Source organism: Carex rostrata, chromosome 1, assembly GCF_964058835.1.
Source record: "Carex rostrata chromosome 1, lpCarRost1.2, whole genome shotgun sequence".
NCBI classification, from domain to species: Eukaryota; Viridiplantae; Streptophyta; class Magnoliopsida; order Poales; family Cyperaceae; genus Carex; species Carex rostrata.
Genome location: NC_135918.1, coordinates 17,646,055 through 17,666,504, shown reverse-complemented (window position 1 = coordinate 17,666,504; position 20,450 = coordinate 17,646,055). Strand labels below are relative to the sequence as shown.

Below are 20,450 nucleotides of genomic sequence, written 5' to 3'. Positions count from 1 at the left end.
AGCTTCTGTCACATTTCTTAGAACGGTTGGATTGGAATTAAGGCACAAGTTTCTAGAGGCAGCTTCTATCACATTTCTTGAAAAAAAGAAAAGAAAAAATCAATTACTAGAACCTGGGCCGTCCTTGTATGCGGCCCATTTCCAATCCGTGGCAGCTTCTATCACGTTTCCAATCTATTTCCAATCTATTTCCAATCCGTAGCAGCTTCTGTCCATTTCCAATCCAATTGAATGAATTTTATTGGATCATCTCTATCGAACTGGACCGTCCATTTCCAATCCGACGATCGAGATCAAAGATTAACTGCGTTCTCCCTGCCGAGTCCAGTTGGGCTCCAGTAGTAGTTGATGGGTGCTTGGGGGTAGAGAGAGAGAGAGAGAGAGAGAGAGCAGCTTCTGCGAAGGTTTACAAAAAGGGAGAGCTTGGCGCGCAATTCATTTTCTTTATTATTAGTTTGACCTCGCGATGGTAGGAACGGGTGTAGTTTCACGCGCCTCACTTCGTATATTAAAGGTGATCCATTGATTTCTTCTCATATCATTGAATTCTCTGTATTCTTTAATTGTGTTGCTTTCTAATTGACAATGGATAACCGATACTCCAGGATTCCGGACAACTACACAAGCCAGGAACAGGTATTTGCTTCAATTGTTATACATACCTTTTGATTTTGGTTAGCATTTGTAGAATTTGGTTTTTTGTTTTTGTATTGAGATTTTTGAAATGAGTACTGTTAGGGTTTTAATTAACCCCTCATTTGACCAAAATCGAGTAGATGAGAATCTCAGTTGTGTGACTCGATCAAGATAATTTTAATTTTAAATTTGTTGTGTGGAAGCTTCATCCTAAAACTTTTCTTCTTTGTTTTTCCTTCCAGGTGACAGAGGCTCTGTAGAAAGCAAATCTGGAGTCATCAAATCTTATTATCGGCATTGATTTCACAAAGAGCAATGAGTGGATAGGTTTTTATCTTTTTTTTTTTTTTGCTTTTACTGGTTAATTATCTCTTCAATTCATCTAGGATTCCAATATGTGGGAACTACCCTTGGTAAAATTTACTCGGTTAAACCTTTTTGTTGAAATATATCAAATTTGGTTAGGCTTATGAGACTCAATTGTGTATGCTTATCTTAATTTAATAGAAATAAGCTAATTAAATCTCAATTGTTTAATAATCGAAGCATAACTGATTTGCATTTGTCAGTTTTTGACCTGATTAGCATAGCAATCCTTGATTTAATTACAATTGTTTTCATTTTATTTTATTTTGGATTAATTGGTACATTAAAATGGGCAGGAAAACAGTCGTTTAATGGACTAAGCTTGCATCATATCGGCAAGACTAAAAACCCATATGAACAAGCAATATCTTGCATCGGTAACACCTTGTCGGGCTTTGATGAAGACAACAAAATACCATGTTTTGGATTTGGAGATGGTAAATTTCATTCTTGGGATTTTGTAATTTAGAAAAATTTCTGTGTTCTTACTGTCATAGCATACCCATTTGCTTTGATTTGATGAGGTAAAATTAAGAAAGGGCAAGTCAATTGCATCTGAACTGATCAACTGGGAATTTTTTTTTTTTTTTTTGAAATCGTGATAGTGGATATCAGGTTGATCAACTGAGACACTTGATGAATATATATCAACTAAAAGGGAAGTTCAAGAAGCAAAATTAGAAATTATATAATGTAGTTGTTGTTTTTTCACAACAGCCCTTACAAACAACTTAATTGACCACCACTGTAATGCACTAAAATCTTTTTGTGTGCTATTTATTTTCAAACTGATGTTGGTTTTAATTTGTTGTTAACAGCATCAACAAAAGACAAAGATGTGTTCAGCTTTTATCAAGACGACAGGGCTTGCAACGGGATTGGTGAAGTCCAGGCACGATATAGGGAGCTTGTAACTGATAAGAGATTGTCTGGTAAATGCATTTACCCAAAGACTATTATACCCCTCCCCTGCAGGAATTGTCTGTCCTGCTAGATTGGTTACTTATTGCCATAGTTTAATTTGTTTTATTTTGTTGTTGTTGATCCTTGCTTAGTTGATTGGTTAATCATGATTCTCTTTTTTCTTTTTTGTGAGCTCAATTAAGGGATATATAAAGCTGTGGTGAATTGTTGTTAAATACTGTAAGGCAAATAGAGATACCCTTTTACACAAATCACTTGAAAATCAAAAGAATTAAATTCAAAGTAATATGCAACTTTTTGTTTCAGTATTGATATATGAATGTGTAATTCTTCTTGCTTGCAATTTTAGACCTTCTTGTATTATTATTTTACTTTTAACCCATTATTTTCCTTAATGTTCTTGTAGGGCCCACATCATTTGCTCCCATAATAAACAAGGCTGTGGATGTTGTTATAAGGAGTGGTCATCGCTACCATGTTTTACTTATAATTGCTGATGGACAGGTATATTGAAGCCTTAATACGAGGCATCATCGCCCCCCTTTCCTGACAACCTCCCTTTTATTTTATTTTATTTTTATTTGTAGGGCTTCTATAAGGGTTTATTTTTTTCGGCAAAGTTGTTATTCATTAAGAGTTCTAGTTCTTAAAATTCTAGATAACCTTTCTACTTTTTATTTTATTTTAAAAATACTTTACGATGCTTCCTCCTTTTGTTTGAGAAAGTAGGGAAGGGTTTAGTATTTTTAGGTTTAATGTGGATACATATATTTCTGTAATTTTCTTGGTCTAGGAAATTAACTTTTATACTTTATACATATTTTAGTTGTTCAAGATTGAGTAGCACATATTTCCATTGACACAGGTCACTGCCAGTGGAACTGAAAAGTTAAGCAACCAAGAGGAATGTACACAAAAGGCTATACAGAGGGCTAGGTAATTATTCTCAGTGATTGTCTTCATGAGTTGGGCTAATATACTTTATAAAGCACGGGCCCTTTTGTGCTTCACGCCCTTCCGTGCCTTTTTAAGGTGCAAACAGTCGATTCGAACCGCTCAAGATGATCGCGATATTAAAATATGTTTGGAGACCAAATTTTACTGTTTTTTTTTTTACAATTTTTTTTTAGAAATTTTGAAAAAAATATATTCCAAAAAAATGTAAAATTTGGTCTCCAATCACATTTTAATATGGAAATCATGTTGAGTAGTTCGAATCAACTATTTGAACTTTGAAAATGGAGATAAGGGCGTAAAGCACAAGAGGGTCTACGCATTACAAATCACCTTAGTCCATCTCTGGTGTTCATTACAGTTATGTTGATTTGATTGAGGTTGTGTTCTGTTCATTTTTTTGTTTTCAGCAATTTCCCGCTGTCAATAGTACTAGTTGGAGTTGGTGATGGCCCCTGGGATCTTGCAAACAATTATGATAACTGTTTACGTTCACGCCACTTTGATAATTTCCAGGTTTTGCACTAATTTACATTGTCTATGTTCTTGAAGCGAGAAATTTTAATTTATGTCATTTTTAGATCAAACATAAGAGCTATGTTGAATTACAATTATTCAATTACACCAGTAAGACATGGGGACTTCAGATCTACAATTGCACCAATAAAATTGGAGAAGATGGTAAAACCGTATAATTACCAACCAGTATCAAATTACCAGCATGTGCTGGTTGTGGTACAAAGCCGGTGCAGCTGCAGATCGCTGCCATACAAGTGCATTTTTCTTTTTATGTGCTTTTTGTTCTAGATTTACTAATTATTACTGAGTTGAGCATCAACTGTTCTTCAAAGTCAAAGTAAAGATGCCACTACAGCCCCTCCCCACCTCCAAATTCCAAACCCCTACTCCTAAAAGTTTTCCCTCACAAACAAATAAATAGAAGGATAAGAAAATCAAATTCTGGATCGATACAGTGATTTTTAGTTTAGCAAGATTGTGATCTTATTTCATAGTTCGAGTGAGGCTATGGTACTATGCATAGCGTGGATTGGTCCGTGCTATGGATCAATATCTCTGCTTTCAAAGTCCAATCAGTCGATCTGAACCGTTTAACATGATCTCCATATGACAATGTACTTGTACATCACATTTTACATTCTTTTACAATTTTTCTACTATTTTTTTTAGATTGGTAGAAAATCACTTGATAAAAAAATTATGGACTATTCAAAAGTGGTGATTTTCTACCTTTATAAAAAAATATTAAAAAAAAATTCTAAAAAATTTAAAAAATTTCAAGAAGTACATTTTCATATGGAGATCATGTTGAACAGTTCAGATCGACGATTTGGACTTCGAAAACGAAGATATTTATCCGTAGTATGGACCAATCCGCGCTATGGATGGTATTGGTACCATAGACCATAGCCACACTTTTCATAGTTCTTATGAACTTGTAAATTTCACCAATATCATGTTATTATTTTCAGTTTGTAAATTTCACTGAGATAATGTCAATGAACATGCCTGATTCTGCAAAGGAGGCACAATTTGCTCTACAAGCACTCATGGAAATACCATTGCAGTATGCTGCAATTCAGGGACTTGGCATTTTTGGGGCCCCACCTAGACGCTCCATTCCACAAATTTCTAGTGGGGCCGGCTTCGAATCAGTGGTCCAGACGTTTGACCATCCCATTGTGTATGATGCTAACCAGGTAAAGCCCTCTGTCCAACTTATAATTTTGCACAAGTCAGGCTATGTTACTATGCATAGCGCATATGGACCCGTACTATGAATCATTATCTTTGTTTTGAAAGTTCAAATAGTGGATCAGAATCGTTCAACATGATCTGTATATAGAATTGTACTTGCAGACTTAATTTTACATTGTTTAGAATTTTTTTACTATATTTTAGGTTGGTAGACAATTGCTACTTTTGAATGGTCTAGAATCTTTAGATCAAGTGATTTTCTACCTATCTGAACAAATAGTAAAAAAATTGTAAAAAATAGAAAATTTGATCTACAAGTACATTTTCACATGGAGATCATGTTGAATGGTCTGGATCGATTGTTTGAACCTCAAAAATGGAGATATCGATCCGTAGTACGGACCAATATGGGCTATGCATAGTACTGTAGCCTCCCTCTGTAATTTTGCAGCTTATTCATTGATAGTCAGGCCTGATACTGGTATTGGTCAGGTCCAAAAAAACTTTTCTGGTTTTAGTACTAGTCTTTTCTTGCTTGTTGACTGTTGTTTAAATGGTAGTTTTGGGCAATAACTAATCTGTCTGTTATTATCATTCTCAATTGTCATAGTTAATTTGTGTCAGTATCAGATTAGCTAATTAAACATAATTGTATCAGTAGCTAACATAATTTTGCAAAATGACCATGATTTGAATCTGTATCAGATCTGTGAAAGTCCGAGATCTTTAACAAACAATATTAGTTCAAAATGCAGACAAATTAAAAAATTTAATCATCAGACTAAAAATACAGATAATTTATTAAACATAATTGAGTTACAATGATGATGCATTAACAATTCAGAAAATTACGGATAATTTGTTTTGACTCATCAGGAAAAAAAAATCACTTATACACAAATCAGCAAAATAAATAGGTTAATTAACACCATGTCCATAGATACTATTTAACTGATATTATGTTATTTAAATATAATTGATTAACTTTATTATAAATAAACAAATCATGATTATTTGTATCATAACCATACACAATGGACTATTGATTATTGTAATATTGGATATATATTAACGGCTTAGTTAATCTCTTATATAATATATCACACGTATAAAAAACACTAAATCATCATTATATAAATGGTGTCGGTTATGTTGTGAATAATAGCAGATCAGGTCTATACCCCTACATGCCCGCATACAAGGAGGCCTACACCGAGTACAAAGCAACCGGTTCAGGCGAGGATCTGGCATGGTATCCAGAGCAGTATCTTCATTCTCTCGCTTGCTTGGTCTTAATTTCAGGTGTGGCATTTTTGTAGCATTCTTTTTAGATTTCATTTATCTTAATTAGGATAGGAATTGTTTGTGCACAAATGCATTTTATAAATTTCATTCATTCCTTTTCAACTGTTTTGTATTTAATGATTTGCAAATCCCCAAAACTCAAATAAATTAGTTTACAATAGGAATAGCTTAATTAATTATTACTGTTAGTGTAAATTCGTTTTATTATATTATTATATTATTTTCATTATATTTTTATTTTGGGTAAATTTATGCTCATTGTATTTTCTTTTGGTAAATTTGCATGTTGGCATGCCTTTTTAAAGCAAATGACAGGGTAGATGTACTTATTTAAAAATTTGTTTATTATTTTATTATTTTATTATTTGTTTATTATACTTTTTTTTTAAACTTGCATATCGAGTTATAGACTTTAGAAGTTAATTTCTATGTTCAATTGTGAATAAAATGTTTCTGTTCCGAGAGATTTGACATTTCGACTCTGGAAAGGATTGATTCGACATTTTGCTTTGTAGGTTCTTAGGTATGTAGACAGATGACTTAGACTGATGAGTTGGAGAGATGACTCAGCTAGGATTTTTGTTCATGCCATGATTTTTATCTTTTTTTTGTTAGGATCTTTTATTAATTTGTTCTAACAAGTATTGGTACTTATGCATATTAGATTCATTCAAAGCATGTATATATATTCCTCCATGGCTGTTGTAATCATTTATTTTATTTTGGTGACACATATTGTAAGGATATTTTAATATTTTCTTATATAAATGAATGAGTTGTATTATTATTTTGCTTATTTTGTTGTTTGTATTTATTCAGCCTTTCACATATAAGAGAAATTATATCTTGTGACTTGTCATCTTTTTCTGAAATAGGCATTTAAATATTATATGTTGGGAATTCTATAGAGTGCTACACTTAGTGTGATTTTTTTATTTATTTTTTTTACTTTGGATATGGAATTAGAGTTATTAAGTTCGGGATTCTTTACCCTTGAAGTAATTCAAATAAAAAATGAGTTACCATACTTATTGATTGAATTTGGACTTGGTTTAAAGGAATCTGCCCCCCTTTGAATTTGAAATTCTTTGTTTGATTGATTTCTATGGGTCATTTTTTAATTTTATTTGAACTTTTTTTTGTGGAGTTTCTAATGTTTATATAGATGTTTTGGAGTTAATTGGGCTTTATAGGAATTTATTAGGATTTTTCTGGGTTTGTAGGTAAGTTAATAATGTTTATATAGGTGTTTATATACGATTTATTTGGATTTTGGATTACTCTATAAAGTCAGAAGGGTATTATTGGAAATGTAAAGTTTTCTCAGGGACTTGTACGTAATCTTTTTTTTTTTGAAAACTTGATAGTAGCTACCAAGGTAACTTGTACGTAATCAAAGAGTTCTTTAGGGGGGACAATTGATCACTTTCCCATCTCCCAAGGGCCTCTCTTTGAAGCATGAAAACCTAAAAGGTTTTATGTGCATATTTCCAGCAACAGCGATTGAGATACTTAAGTTTGTTCGCGTTATGTTGCAAACTTTCCTTCCAAGATGAAATCGAATCTTAAGGTCCTCTTCGTGAGGCATGAAAACCTAAAAGGTTTTATGTGCATATTTTCAGGAACGGCACTTGAGATTCTTAAAGTTTCTTGGGTTATTTCTCAAACGTTCCTTCTAAGATGAAATCGGACCTTTCCAAAACTCGTGTTTTCTTGATGGACCTGAGGATTGAGAACCCGATTAGGGAAGAGATCCGATAACAGATATAATTGCCTTGTACCGGGGATTCGATTGGTATAGTTATCGGCTATTGATAAATCCCTAAATGGGCCGAAAAATAAGGCCTCTTTTCCCGACTGAGCTGAGAATCGATTTCCCATGATTTTAGCTAATTCCTTGTGCACAGATATCGTAAGGTCATGTAGAACCGAAAGTTAGAGGCTTTATTGTTCTAATTTAATTTTTTAATTTTTTCCCCATGAATTTTGTTCTAAAGTATTCACTGTGAAACAAAAAAGAAACATTAATATGGATTGAACTTATCAAGGCTAAAACCATGTTTAAATTAATTGCACAAATCTCAATACACAGTATCAATCGATCAATCTTGCAAGTTTGGAAGAATAAAATAAAATAAAATAAACTAAGATGAGCACACCCATTAAAGAAACATCTCACATTTGAAATATATCTTTCCATTGTCTAATATTAAATAAACTAGTTAAATACCCACGCGCTGCTGTGGAGATAAAAAGCTTATTTTGATTACTTTTTAAATGAACTTAATATAATAATTAGTATTACATTCTTGTAATTTTTTTTACTTTCAATAAATATTAAAAACAATAGCTGAAGATATCTAATTTGACAAAATAAAATGAACTTGATATTTTAGAGTTTAGTTACTTTTGTATTAATGTATTTGTTCCAATATGTGAAATTACATACTGGCATATTCACCATACACCATACATTTTGTATTAATGTATTTGTTCCAATATGTGAAATTACATACTGGCATATTCACCATACACCATACATTGTAGCATCATTTGAAACCTTCAAGTCACAAATAGCGTTAATGAACTTCATACAGGACAATACAATAAGGTGATTGGAATGTCCATAATTGAACAATTTTTCTAATAGTATTAATGTCCATAATTGAACAATTTTTCTAATAGTATTGTTCAACACGAACCTTCATTTGAAAAATAAAGCATAGATCATCTCGTGACAAGCAGTCCTACATGCAATATGCAAGGTATAAATTACAACACTGAAAGTTAGGTTATGTAAAACCATGTTTAAATAAAATGGTAAAATAAAGAATAGAAAAAAAGAACTGCCTCGAAGGGAGAGAAAAAGTACCTGACCGAATACAACTTCATTAAAGTCACTCATGGATAGACTTCTCCCTATTAAATCACTCATGGATAAACTTCTCTCTATTAAGTCACTCATGTTTAGTGATACTGTTAGTTAGAGAGTTTGTTAGAGACGTAAATGTAATTAGGGGTTCGAACTCTAATTAAGAGTCTAAATCATGGTTAGTCAAGACAGAATCTCAAACAAAGCATCTCTTTATATACATCAGTTACAAACTTACAATTGTGCATTTGACAATCAATGAAATGAAATTACAGAATTATGAAATTCTCTCTAATTTTATCTGTCTTTACAAAACACTTAGACGCTGATTGCATAAAATCTAAGATTAATACCTTGTACGAAAACCAACTCCACATAATCAAACATTTTCCCGAATTGTGAAGATCAATAGGGTTTAAGAGGCCGTACCAGTTATAAGAAGATGAATAGAAACAACTTATTTTTATTTAATTTTGAAGCAGAGATGAAACTAACATTTTCTCGAATTGTGCAATTTCTGGCATTGTGTTGTCCTGATATATACATGTTGCAGTGTATGCCTCAAGGCCCCAAATCCTTTGACTTATAATATTATATCTAAAATATTTTGCGAGCTCATGTATAATTCATCCCAATTTATCTCAGGGCATAAACCAATTATCACAACTTTAACTCTGTGAAGACCCTTATTCCTTCCTCAAAAAAGGTACCAAAATTAGGAAAAGGAAAAACAGGTTCCAATGGGTACCTTACCCTTTACAGGTGGCATCAAATACCATAACCAGAACTGACCAGTATAGTGCTGGTAACCCAAAGGATAGCCTCAATATAAAATAAGAGGTGTGAAGATAATGCACCTGCCAGTCCGGTCCCACTCAATCTGTACACATAAAGTATTCCCCTGTCGACATTGTCTCGAGTTCATCCATACTGCAAAACTCATGGCTGTTCATTGAACCCCTTCAGCCCTTCTAGAATTCTAATGAAGATTCCAGTACATCATCAATTGCATCTAATATATTACAATTTTAATTATTTAATCAAACAACTAACAAAAAATAAGGATTACTTGATAGCATATTGTTTTTTCAAGTAAATAATTGTTGATCTTCACCACAAGCATAATTTTGAAGATCAAGCAAAGAATAATGAAACAGAATTGAACTGAAAGGAAGTTACATTTTAAGGCCGAATTTAAGTTCGTGTTGCAGTCTTCTCTCCGTTATTTCCTCCAGAAGGAGCACCTTCACCCTCTTTATATTTTTCATCCGTAATTCCCTTCCACCATCTCCTGCATGCAATACCAAAGAAAAACAATGAAACTATTCAATCTTATCCCCATATTTTAAACTATTAATTCCTTTCACTTAACCTTAACTTATCATGAACTTGGAAAAAAATATCAATTAAATTAGCTAAGATATAATAGAACCCTTTACTCGCTACTCATGTCAGTAAATAAGAAATTTATTCCAAAGGTTGAAATTGTTGGGCCGTTGTTGGGTCCAGCCCAATAAGCAAAAGAAAGAAACAAAAAGAAAAAGAAAGAAAAAGAAAGTGTGCTGCTGGCTGCTTCGCGTGAGACACAGAGAGAAAGAAAGAAAGGGAGAAATAGACAGAGAAGAGGCGGAAAGAAGAAAAGAGAGAGAGAAGAAGAAGGAGAGAGAAAGAGAAGGTGGAGAAGAAGAAGAAAACGAAGAGCAGGCTAGTCTCTTCGGTTTCACTGCCTTGATCAACTTTCTCCTTGTTTGTAAGAAGGGAATTTCTCGTTTTCTCAAATCTAGGGTTTGCTCGGGTTTGAATGAAATTGGAAGTTTTGAAAGGGATATTTATTTCTAATATGTTATCTCTTGGTTTTTCTCTCTATTATTGTGTGTATACCTCAGTTTAGGGTTAAACTTGAGAAGAACAATTGTACCCGTTTCTTGTTGATATAGTGAAATTTGCCGGTGTGCCCCGTGATTTTTTACCCTCCAAGTTGAGAGGGTTTTCCACGTAAATCTGGTGTCTTTTGTGATTGTGCTTGATCTCATATTATCTTGATTTGGCTTGTGCATTTTGACATTTGAACTTTTCGGTACCAACTGGTACGGTGCTTATATATTATCCATCTCTCTCAAATTGGTTGATTATACAATAGGCATTTCTCAATTGGTATTATTTTTTTAAATTTCCCAACAAGTGGTATCAGAGCCTCAGGTTTCTTTTCTTTTGAGAGTGCTTTTGTAGGTTGAGATGGAAGGCAGTAGCACCATGATCAGGTTGACAAATAACAACTGGCAGATCTGGAAATCCAAAATGGAGGATATCCTTTATTGCAAGGACTTGTATGAGCCAGTTGAAGGAGATAGTGCGAAGCCGGAAGATATGGCTGACGCTGATTGGACTAAATTGAACCGAAAAGCGGTCGGCACAATCAGACAGTGGCTTGATGACAGTGTGTACCACCATGTAGCGAGTGAGAAGAGTGCACATGAGTTGTGGAAGAAGCTGGAGTCACTGTATGAGCAGAAAACAACAGCTAACAAGGCATTTCTGATCCGAAAGTTAGTAAATCTGAAATTCAGAGAAGGCACAAGTGTTGCTGAGCATTTAAATGAGTTCCAGAGCTTGATTAATCAATTGTCAGTGATGAAGATGACCTTAGAAGATGAGTTACAGGCCTTGTTGCTTTTGGGATCATTGCCCGATAGTTGGGAGACCTTGGTTGTGACAATCAGTAATGCAGCTCCGAATGGTGTGGTTACTATGAGTATAGTTACTAGCAGCTTGTTCAATGAGGAGACAAGAAGGAAGTCAACTAATACAAATAGTGCACAAGCCCTAGTCACAGAGAACAGGGGAAGAGCTGAATACCGACAACAATCAAGAGGCCGTAGCAAGTCCAAAGGCAGATCAAAATCCAAGGGAAGACAGTGTTATCACTGTGGTAAAGAAGGTCACATGAAGAGAAATTATAGAGCCTGGAAAAGATTACAGAATGAGGGCAAAAATCAGAAGAAAGATGATGACAACAAAAATATCACAGCCACGGTAACTGCAGATGATGTAGTGATTCTCTCTTGTGAAGAGGAACAATGTCTACATGTGGAAGGTCACCAAGGAGTTGAGTGGATAGTTGATACAGGTGCTTGCTATCATGCTACACCGAATAGAGAGTTCTTCACGACTTACAAGGCTGGAGACCTTGGTACAGTGAAGATGGGTAATACTAGCTACTCGAGCATTGTGGGTATTGTGATATTTGTTTGCAGACAGAATTGGGATATCAGTTAACACTGAAAGATGTGCGACATATTCCTGATTTACGTCTAAATTTGATATCAGGTGATCCATTGGACAAGGATGGATTCAAGCATTACCTAGGTGGTGGAGAATGGAAGCTTAGCAAGGGATCAATGGTTGTAGCAAGAGGGAAGTCGTGGCACTCCCTATACAGAACCCATGTGAAGGTACTCAAGAATGGATTGAATGCAGTACAAGCTGAAAGCTCTCTGAATCTGTGACATCAACGCCTTGGCCACATGAGTGAGAAAGGGCTGCGAATTCTGGTGAGGAAGTCACACATCCCCTCGACCAAAGACGAGGTTCTGGATCTATGCGATTACTGCCCTTTTGGTAAGCAACATCGAGTCTCTTTTAGTCAAACATCAGAAAGGAAACATAATGTGTTGGACTTGGTTTATTCTGATGTGTGTGGTCCTTTTGAGGTGGAGTCGTTGGGTGGCAATCGATACTTTCTAACATTCATTGATGATGCATCTAGAAAGGTGTGGGTTTATTTCTTGAGAATGAAAGACCAGGTATTTAATTGCTTTCAAGAGTTCCATGTCATGGTAGAGAGAGAGACAGACAAGAAGTTGAAATGTCTTCGCTCTGACAACGGGGGAGAGTATACCTCCAAAGAGTTCAAAGCATATTGTGCAAAATATGGGATTCGACATGAGAAGACAGTACCTGGAACCCCACAACACAATGGTGTGGCTGAGAGAATGAATCGCACTATTGTAGAAAAGGTGAGATGCATGCTGAAGATGGCAAAGTTGCCGAAACAGTTTTGGGCAGAAGCAGTTCGCACAGCTTGCTATCTCATAAACAGGTCACCATCTGTTCCTTTGAAGTTTGAGATACCAGAAAGAGTATGGTCCAAGAAGAATGTTTCATACTCTCATCTAAGGGTGTTTGGATGCAAAGCATATGTGCATATTTCAAAGGAGCATAGATCCAAGTTGGATGATAAAACAACTCCATGTATTTTCGTTGGATATGGAAATGAGGAATTTGGGTACAGATTATGGGACCCAGAAAAGAAGAGAATTGTTAGGTGCAGAGATGTTGAGTTCTACGAGGGTCAGACAGGGATAAATTTGGAAATCAACAAGAAGTCAAAGAGAGTTGATGAGTCCATAGAACTCATACCAGTTCCTTCATCTGTACAGTCAACAGCAGCAAATGAAGATGAACAAAATGAAGAAGCCACTGAGGAAACCTCTGACATGAATGGTAGTAATGATGATGAGATCATTTATGATGCTCCTGAGCAGGGGGAGCAACATCATCAAGATGAGCCAGAAGAGCTCCAGGTAAGAAGGTCCGAAAGAGAGCACCAACCTTCTAAAAGATACCCTTCTTCAGAGTACATCTTATTGACGGAAGAAGGAGAGCCAGAAAGTTTTCAGGAGGCACAAATTCATAAAGACAAAGCTAAGTGGCAAGATGCAATGAAGGACGAGATGAAGTCATTGCAAGAAAATGGCACATATGAGCTGGTGGAGCTTCCTAAAGGCCGAAAGGCATTGAGAAACAAATGGGTGTTCAAGCTAAAGAGAGATGGAAATGGAGAACTTATGAAGTACAAAGCCCGACTGGTAGTGAAGGGTTTTGGACAGAAACAAGGCATTGACTTTGAGGAGATTTTCTCACCAGTGGTGAAGATGACCTCCATTCGTGCTGTGTTAGGTCTAGTAGCTGGCTTAGATCTTGAGCTTGAACAACTTGATGTAAAAACTGCATTCCTTCATGGTAACTTGGAAGAAGAGATCTACATGGTGCAACCAGAGGGATTTGAAGTAAAAGAGAAAGAGAACATGGTTTGCAAATTGAAGAAGAGTCTATATGGTTTGAAACAAGCTCCGAGACAGTGGTACAAAAAGTTTGACTCTTTTATGATGAGTCATGGGTACCAGAGAACCAAGGCAGATCCATGTGTTTATTTCAAAAGATTTTCTAATGAAAAATTTCTAATCCTTTTGCTTTATGTTGATGATATGTTGATTGCAGGACATGATGCTCAGATGATTGCCGTGTTGAAGAAGGAGATGTCCAAGTCATTTGACATGAAGGACATGGGCCAAGCACGTCAGATATTGGGCATGCAGATTACTCGTGACAGAAAGGCCAAGAGACTTTGGTTGTCACAGGAGAAGTACATTGAAAGGGTGCTTGAGAGATTCAACATGCAAGGAGCAAAGGAAGTAAGCTGTCCACTTCCTAGCCATTTGAAATTGAGCAAGAAGCTGTGTCCATCAACGGAGAAAGAAAAGGATGAAATGTCAAGTGTACCATACTCCTCAGCTGTAGGGAGTTTGATGTATGCGATGGTTTGCACCAGGCCAGATATACCTCATGCAGTCGGTGTGGTAAGCAGATTTCTCTCTAATCCAGGAAAACAACATTGGGAAGCAGTGAAGTGGATTCTTAGATATCTAAGAGGCACTTCCAATTTGTGTTTGAGTTTTGGAAATGGTGAACCTGTGTTAGAAGGTTACACAGATGCTGATATGGCTGGAGATCTGGATCACAGAAAATCCACTTCGGGTTATGTGTTTACTTTTGCAGGGGGAGCCGTGTCATGGCAGTCTAAATTGCAGAAATGTGTGGCTTTGTCAACCACAGAAGCAGAATACATTGCAGCAACTGAGGCTGGTAAGGAGCTATTGTGGTTGGTTAGATTTCTCCTGGAGCTTGGTATGCAACAGGAAGATGCAATTGTTTTCTGTGATAGTCAGAGTGCTATAGATTTGAGCAAGAATGCTACATATCATTCCAGAACTAAGCATATTGATGTGAGATTTCATTGGTTAAGAGATGTAATAGAAAATCAGCAGATGAAGCTGAAGAAAATCCACACGAATAAGAACCCGTCAGACATGTTGACGAAGATAGTTCCGAAAGACAAGCTTGAGCTTTGTTGCCGGCTTGTCGGCATGAATACCAAGTGATGACTTGAAGATCGGCGTGCCTCTCTCCGTGGGCTGGAGGGGGAGATTGTTGGGCCGTTGTTGGGTCCAGCCCAATAAGCAAAAGAAAGAAACAAAAAGAAAAAGAAAGAAAAAGAAAGTGTGCTGCTGGCTGCTTCGCGTGAGACACAGAGAGAAAGAAAGAAAGGGAGAAATAGACAGAGAAGAGGCGGAAAGAAGAAAAGAGAGAGAGAAGAAGAAGGAGAGAGAAAGAGAAGGTGGAGAAGAAGAAGAAAACGAAGAGCAGGCTAGTCTCTTCGGTTTCACTGCCTTGATCAACTTTCTCCTTGTTTGTAAAAAGGAAATTTCTCGTTTTCTCAAATCTAGGGTTTGCTCGGGTTTGAATGAAATTGGAAGTTTTGAAAGGGATATTTATTTCTAATATGTTATCTCTTGGTTTTTCTCTCTATTATTGTGTGTATACCTCAGTTTAGGGTTAAACTTGAGAAGAACAATTGTACCCGTTTCTTGTTGGTATAGTGAAATTTGCCGGTGTGCCCCGTGGTTTTTTACCCTCCAAGTTGAGAGGGTTTTCCACGTAAATCTGGTGTCTTTTGTGATTGTGCTTGATCTCATATTATCTTGATTTGGCTTGTGCATTTTGACATTTGAACTTTTCGGTACCAACTGGTACGGTGCTTATATATTATCCATCTCTCTCAAATTGGTTGATTATACAATAGGCATTTCTCAATTGGTATTATTTTTTTAAATTTCCCAACAGAAATTTCTAATTTGCCAGGGTATAAACAAATTTCACACAAAATTACTAAATTCTTTGCTACCTCATCTTTAGTTGCAGATAGCTCAGCATTCTGCGACTGTACCAGTTGGCTTTGCATCAAATTTCCACCTCGAATTGACCTAAATTCAATCAAAGGAGCAATATCCGGTAGCATGCTTCTTATCCTTCAAAGGACATCTGGCAGCAAAAACAGTTGCATAAGCTTGACATGATCAAATTGCAATCAGCTCAAATTGAATTCAATCACAAAAATATTATCATATAATCATTCTTTACAGGGCATGCATACATATACTGACCTTCAATTGTTACGAGACATTTGAAAAAACCGATTTGACAAATATTTCAAACTCTATCAAAGAAAATAATAAATAAACAGAAAAGATGCATAATCATGGGGTAAAAAAAAAACGTTATAAATGAGAGAGTGAAATAGATACACAATGAAAGTTTCAGCTATTTCACAAAATTCACTGCCATGGCATTTTTTGGGCCCTTAATGCTGTAATTTTTGGGTAAATGAACTTTATACTAAACAAATTGAAATATTTGGGAACTTCCAGCTGACGAATCTACCTTGACACTGATCTCGTAGATGAGGTAGCGATGAACATAGCTCCGAGCAGAGGAAAAAAAAAACAAATCTTTAAGCTCTGAAATCGCAATTTCTAAATTAAACTTAGTGAAAAAAATAACAAAGAGATAGAAAGAGAAAGGGTGAGATCTTAAAACCTGAGAAGCGTTGACTGAACACACTGCTCCGTCTCTTGACCACGAAGAAGCGTTAGGGTTTACACTTTGGGACGGCGGAGAGGAGGTGGTACATAGGAGAGGCGTGTAGCTAGGGTTTGGGTCTGGTGCTTAATTTGTGGTGAACTTTGTGTACCGAGAAAAAGAATCCGAAGAGCTAAAAAGAATCCGAAGAGAGAAAAGAGGGAGGAGATGGAGGAACAGGTGGAACAGAGGAGAAGAAAGAAAAAGGAAAAAAAAGACGCGTCGTTTTCAGTGTGTTGGAGAAGGAAAAAAGTGGAAAAAGAGATGCAATTTTTATGTAGTTTAGTATGCGGCGAGTTAGTTTATAATTAATCTCAGACTTATACACGAACAGATGCATAAGATGCATGCATAATATCTCATATTTAACACAATGGTTTATAACAGTTGGATTTGCTGGATGGAAGACTGAGATTCTCTCTGGACAGATACACCATTCAGTCCCCATTATCTCAACGTGCTATTATAGGAGTTCTGATAATTGGTGTAGTGCATGCACATATGACATGCACAAGTGAATAAATGCATGGAAAACCTTTAATTTATGACCTCATGTGCTATAAACACCTTGAATTTAATACAATTTGACTCTTATTTTAATTGTAATACGACAAATAGGACATTTTTCCATGTTGTTGCCACAATTACAGCATGTCTAATTAAGAAAAAAATCAAATCAAATCAACTTGTTAGTGAAAATTACTTTCAATGTAAAGATATAGACTTTATTTTGGATTAATATTCAAAGAGAGGCTAAGGTACTATGCATAGGGACAGATTGGTCTCTACTATGGGTCAATATCTCTGTTTTCAAAGTTCAAACAATTAATTTTCTATTTTTTAGAAATTTTGTACTATTTTCTAGATAGATAGAAAATTACATTTTGGAATGGTCTAGAATCTTTAGATCGAGTGATTTTCTACTTATCTAAAAAAAGTAAAAAAAAAAGTAAAAATTTAGTTTGAAAATACATTTTCATATGAAGATCATGTTGAACCGTTTAGATCGGTTGTTTGGACTTTGAAAATGAAAATATATATCTATAGTACGGATCGATATGCGCTATACATAGTACTGTAGCCTCACTCATATTTGAATTCTAAGTCAAAATATTGAATGTTGATCTGATATGAGATTATAACAGTAGATAAGTTTGATAACATAAAAGGAACACAGAGGTACCTGGTGACCACATCCAAAAGCCATATCCTTTGAATTTACAAGGCAGATGAGACATACATGCTGTTGAATATTAATTAATGAAACCAAATTAGATTAATGAAAATCTTATAAGAACAATTTTGAGAAACCAATTAAAACAAATGGCAATTCGGCAAAGCGAGTGAGTATACCTGATCTCCTGAACCAGGTGCAGGAGATGTACTGCTGCTGCTACCTGTGTTTAATTGTTGAACTGTATCCTGTTTCTGTTTCAGGAATTGTGATGTACTGCTACTGGGAAGAGTTGCACTGAATTTACAATACCAGTACGTGGAAGAAGGGGAACTCTACTTGGACATCTTCCGATTCGACGACTGTTTTTTACATAGATTTTTCAAATGTGTTAATAAAAATTTCATTTTCCCATTTTTAATTCTTTATAGAGGATACATAAATACAAATGTATGTACATACATACCTTAAAATTTGAAGTCCTATGATTGCTTTATGTTGCAAAGGGATTTCCATCAAAGCCGCAAGGGCGAATTCAGCCTCTTTTTTTGGTTGAGAAATGCATTTAGACATAATCTCTGTAAAGTTTACAAACTGCAAGAAACAATTCATGATGAAATTTGTCAAATATACATCTTTTAAACAACAAATTAGGCTTCATATATGGTGTGTTAATTTGCTTGAATGATACTAATTATTAAAATAACATATATATATATATATATATAGACACACACACATATCTTTTCAATATTTTGACTGCTTGACTTGATACTAAAATAACTAAAAAAAATGCATGCAAAACACCGTCATATGTAAATTGGTTTGAACAATTTGAATTAGTCGTTTGAATTATATCCAATAAGTTTTGGAGTTGATGTCATATTACACCGATGTCATACTAACCGAATTCGTTATTTTAAGAAGGATTAATTAAATTTCCCCTTCTTAAAATATTACATATCCAATAAGATTTAATTAATCCTCGTTCTAAGATTTTTTATAGTTGTGCTATGAAATATTGGTGTAATATCATTTAATCTTGATATGTAATATTAAATATTGGTGTAATATCTTCTAATCCTGATATGTAATATTATTTCTTTTGGATTTAAATAGGCTATCAATATATAAATATCAATAATGCATTATATCTAGATTCACAAAATATTAGTTCTGCCAAAAAAAAAAAAAAAAAGTATCAGGATCGGTTGTTTTTAAACAACCAATCCTGATTTTTTTTTTTTTTTTTTACAGATCCTAATTACTACAAAAAAAAAAGGTATCAGGATCGGTTGTTTTAAACAACCGATCCTGATAGTAGTAATTAGGTCGGTTATTTTAAATAGCCGATCCAGATTATACACTATCAGGTTCGGTTGTTTATAAGAACCGATCCTGATACCACTATTTGGATCGGTTCTTTAACCGATCCAGATTATTGGAGTATTAGTATCGCCTTGATCAAGATCGGTTGTATTCCGATACTAATATATGTATAGAACCGATCCTGATTTCATTTTTTCCACTAGTGCTAATTTGGAGCCCATACGCTTCATGATTTTTATCCCTCGCATCTCTTATTTTAAGAAGGATTAATTAAATCTTCAAATTTTGTCCTGCAAACTTATTTTTTTACTAAAAAAAAATTAAGAAGAGAAGAAATTTTATTCACCTCCCCTTCTATCTCTCCCCGAAAACATATTTCCCCAAATCGCTCCATATCGTTTCGTTCCGGCCTTAATTAATATATTAGTTACAAATCTTGCCATTGATATATTAGTTACACATTTAGCGATGTACTAAATAAACTTGTATTAGATCACATTTTTTAAAGCAACATAATTGACTAAATTAGTCATTTGTGCCATAATTAATTTGTACGTCGCACGTTATTTTTTATTTTAAAAAAAAACAAATAAAGGGAGAAAAACAAAAAAAAAGCAGCACCGCTTATTATTATCAACACAGAAACCTTCATAACCTCAATGACATTCAAAGTTCAAAGCTTGGATAACACGGACATGTGCTACAAGTTCAGTGCCTACGTAACTGTCACGTTTTAGGTATGAGGTTCAATCAAGTATATACAAGACTCCGATCATGTACTATCATGAATATGACACGTACATAATTTATGTTATGGCCGTAAATTGAAATTATGTAGAAGTTATATTCTTGGTAGTACATAACTTGAAATTATGCACTTTCTCCTCCGGAGGAGGGTTAAAATGCACCCTCCCTTTTGTGCTCCTAACGTGCACCCTCCCCTCATATATTCATTTTCAAAGTTCAAATAGTCGATTCGAACCCTCCAGTGTGTTCTTCATATTAAAATATGCTCGGAGACCAAATTTTACATTTTTTGGAAATTTTTTACTATTTCTTCAGAATTTTTTATTAAACTAAACAATAATAAAAAATTCAGCAAAGTGATGATTTTCAAAAATTCTGAAAAAATAGTAAAAAAATTTCAAAAAATGTAAAATTTGGTCTCCAAGCACATTTTAATATGAAGAACACATTGGAAGGTTCGAATCGACTATTTGAACTTTGAAAATGTAGATATGAGGGGAGGGTGCACGTTAGGAGCACAAAAGGGAGGGTGCATTTTAACCCTCCTCCTCCGAATATAGCGTCTCCATGACTAAAGTTAAGCACTACAAGTTCAACATCTACATAACATAGTCATGCGCTACCACGAAAATGACACCTATGTAATTTTTGTTATATGCTACAAGTTCA

At 34.9% G+C, this 20,450-nt stretch overlaps 1 protein-coding gene across 1 annotated transcript; it reads left to right on the top strand.

The window, feature by feature from the left end:
* Positions 1-585: 585 nt before the first annotated feature.
* On the top strand, positions 586-6,341 carry LOC144563985 (E3 ubiquitin-protein ligase RGLG1-like). Its single transcript, XM_078313452.1, has 9 exons — positions 586-636; positions 879-892; positions 1,144-1,439; positions 1,821-1,934; positions 2,333-2,430; positions 2,792-2,862; positions 3,291-3,396; positions 4,371-4,598; positions 5,762-6,341. The coding sequence occupies exons 1-9, from the start codon at positions 586-588 to the stop codon at positions 5,945-5,947; spliced, it is 1,164 nt and encodes a 387-aa protein (XP_078169578.1). The 3' UTR covers positions 5,948-6,341.
* Positions 6,342-20,450: the final 14,109 nt, after the last annotated feature.

Coding starts and splice junctions, on each gene's coding strand:
- LOC144563985 (XM_078313452.1), top strand. CDS start 586: ATGGATAACCGATACTCCAGGATTCCGGACAACTACACAAGCCAGGAA. Junction 1,440..1,820: donor ATGTTTTGGATTTGGAGATG/GTAAATTTCATT, acceptor TGTTGTTAACAG/CATCAACAAAAGACAAAGAT. Junction 3,397..4,370: donor GCCACTTTGATAATTTCCAG/GTTTTGCACTAA, acceptor TATTATTTTCAG/TTTGTAAATTTCACTGAGAT.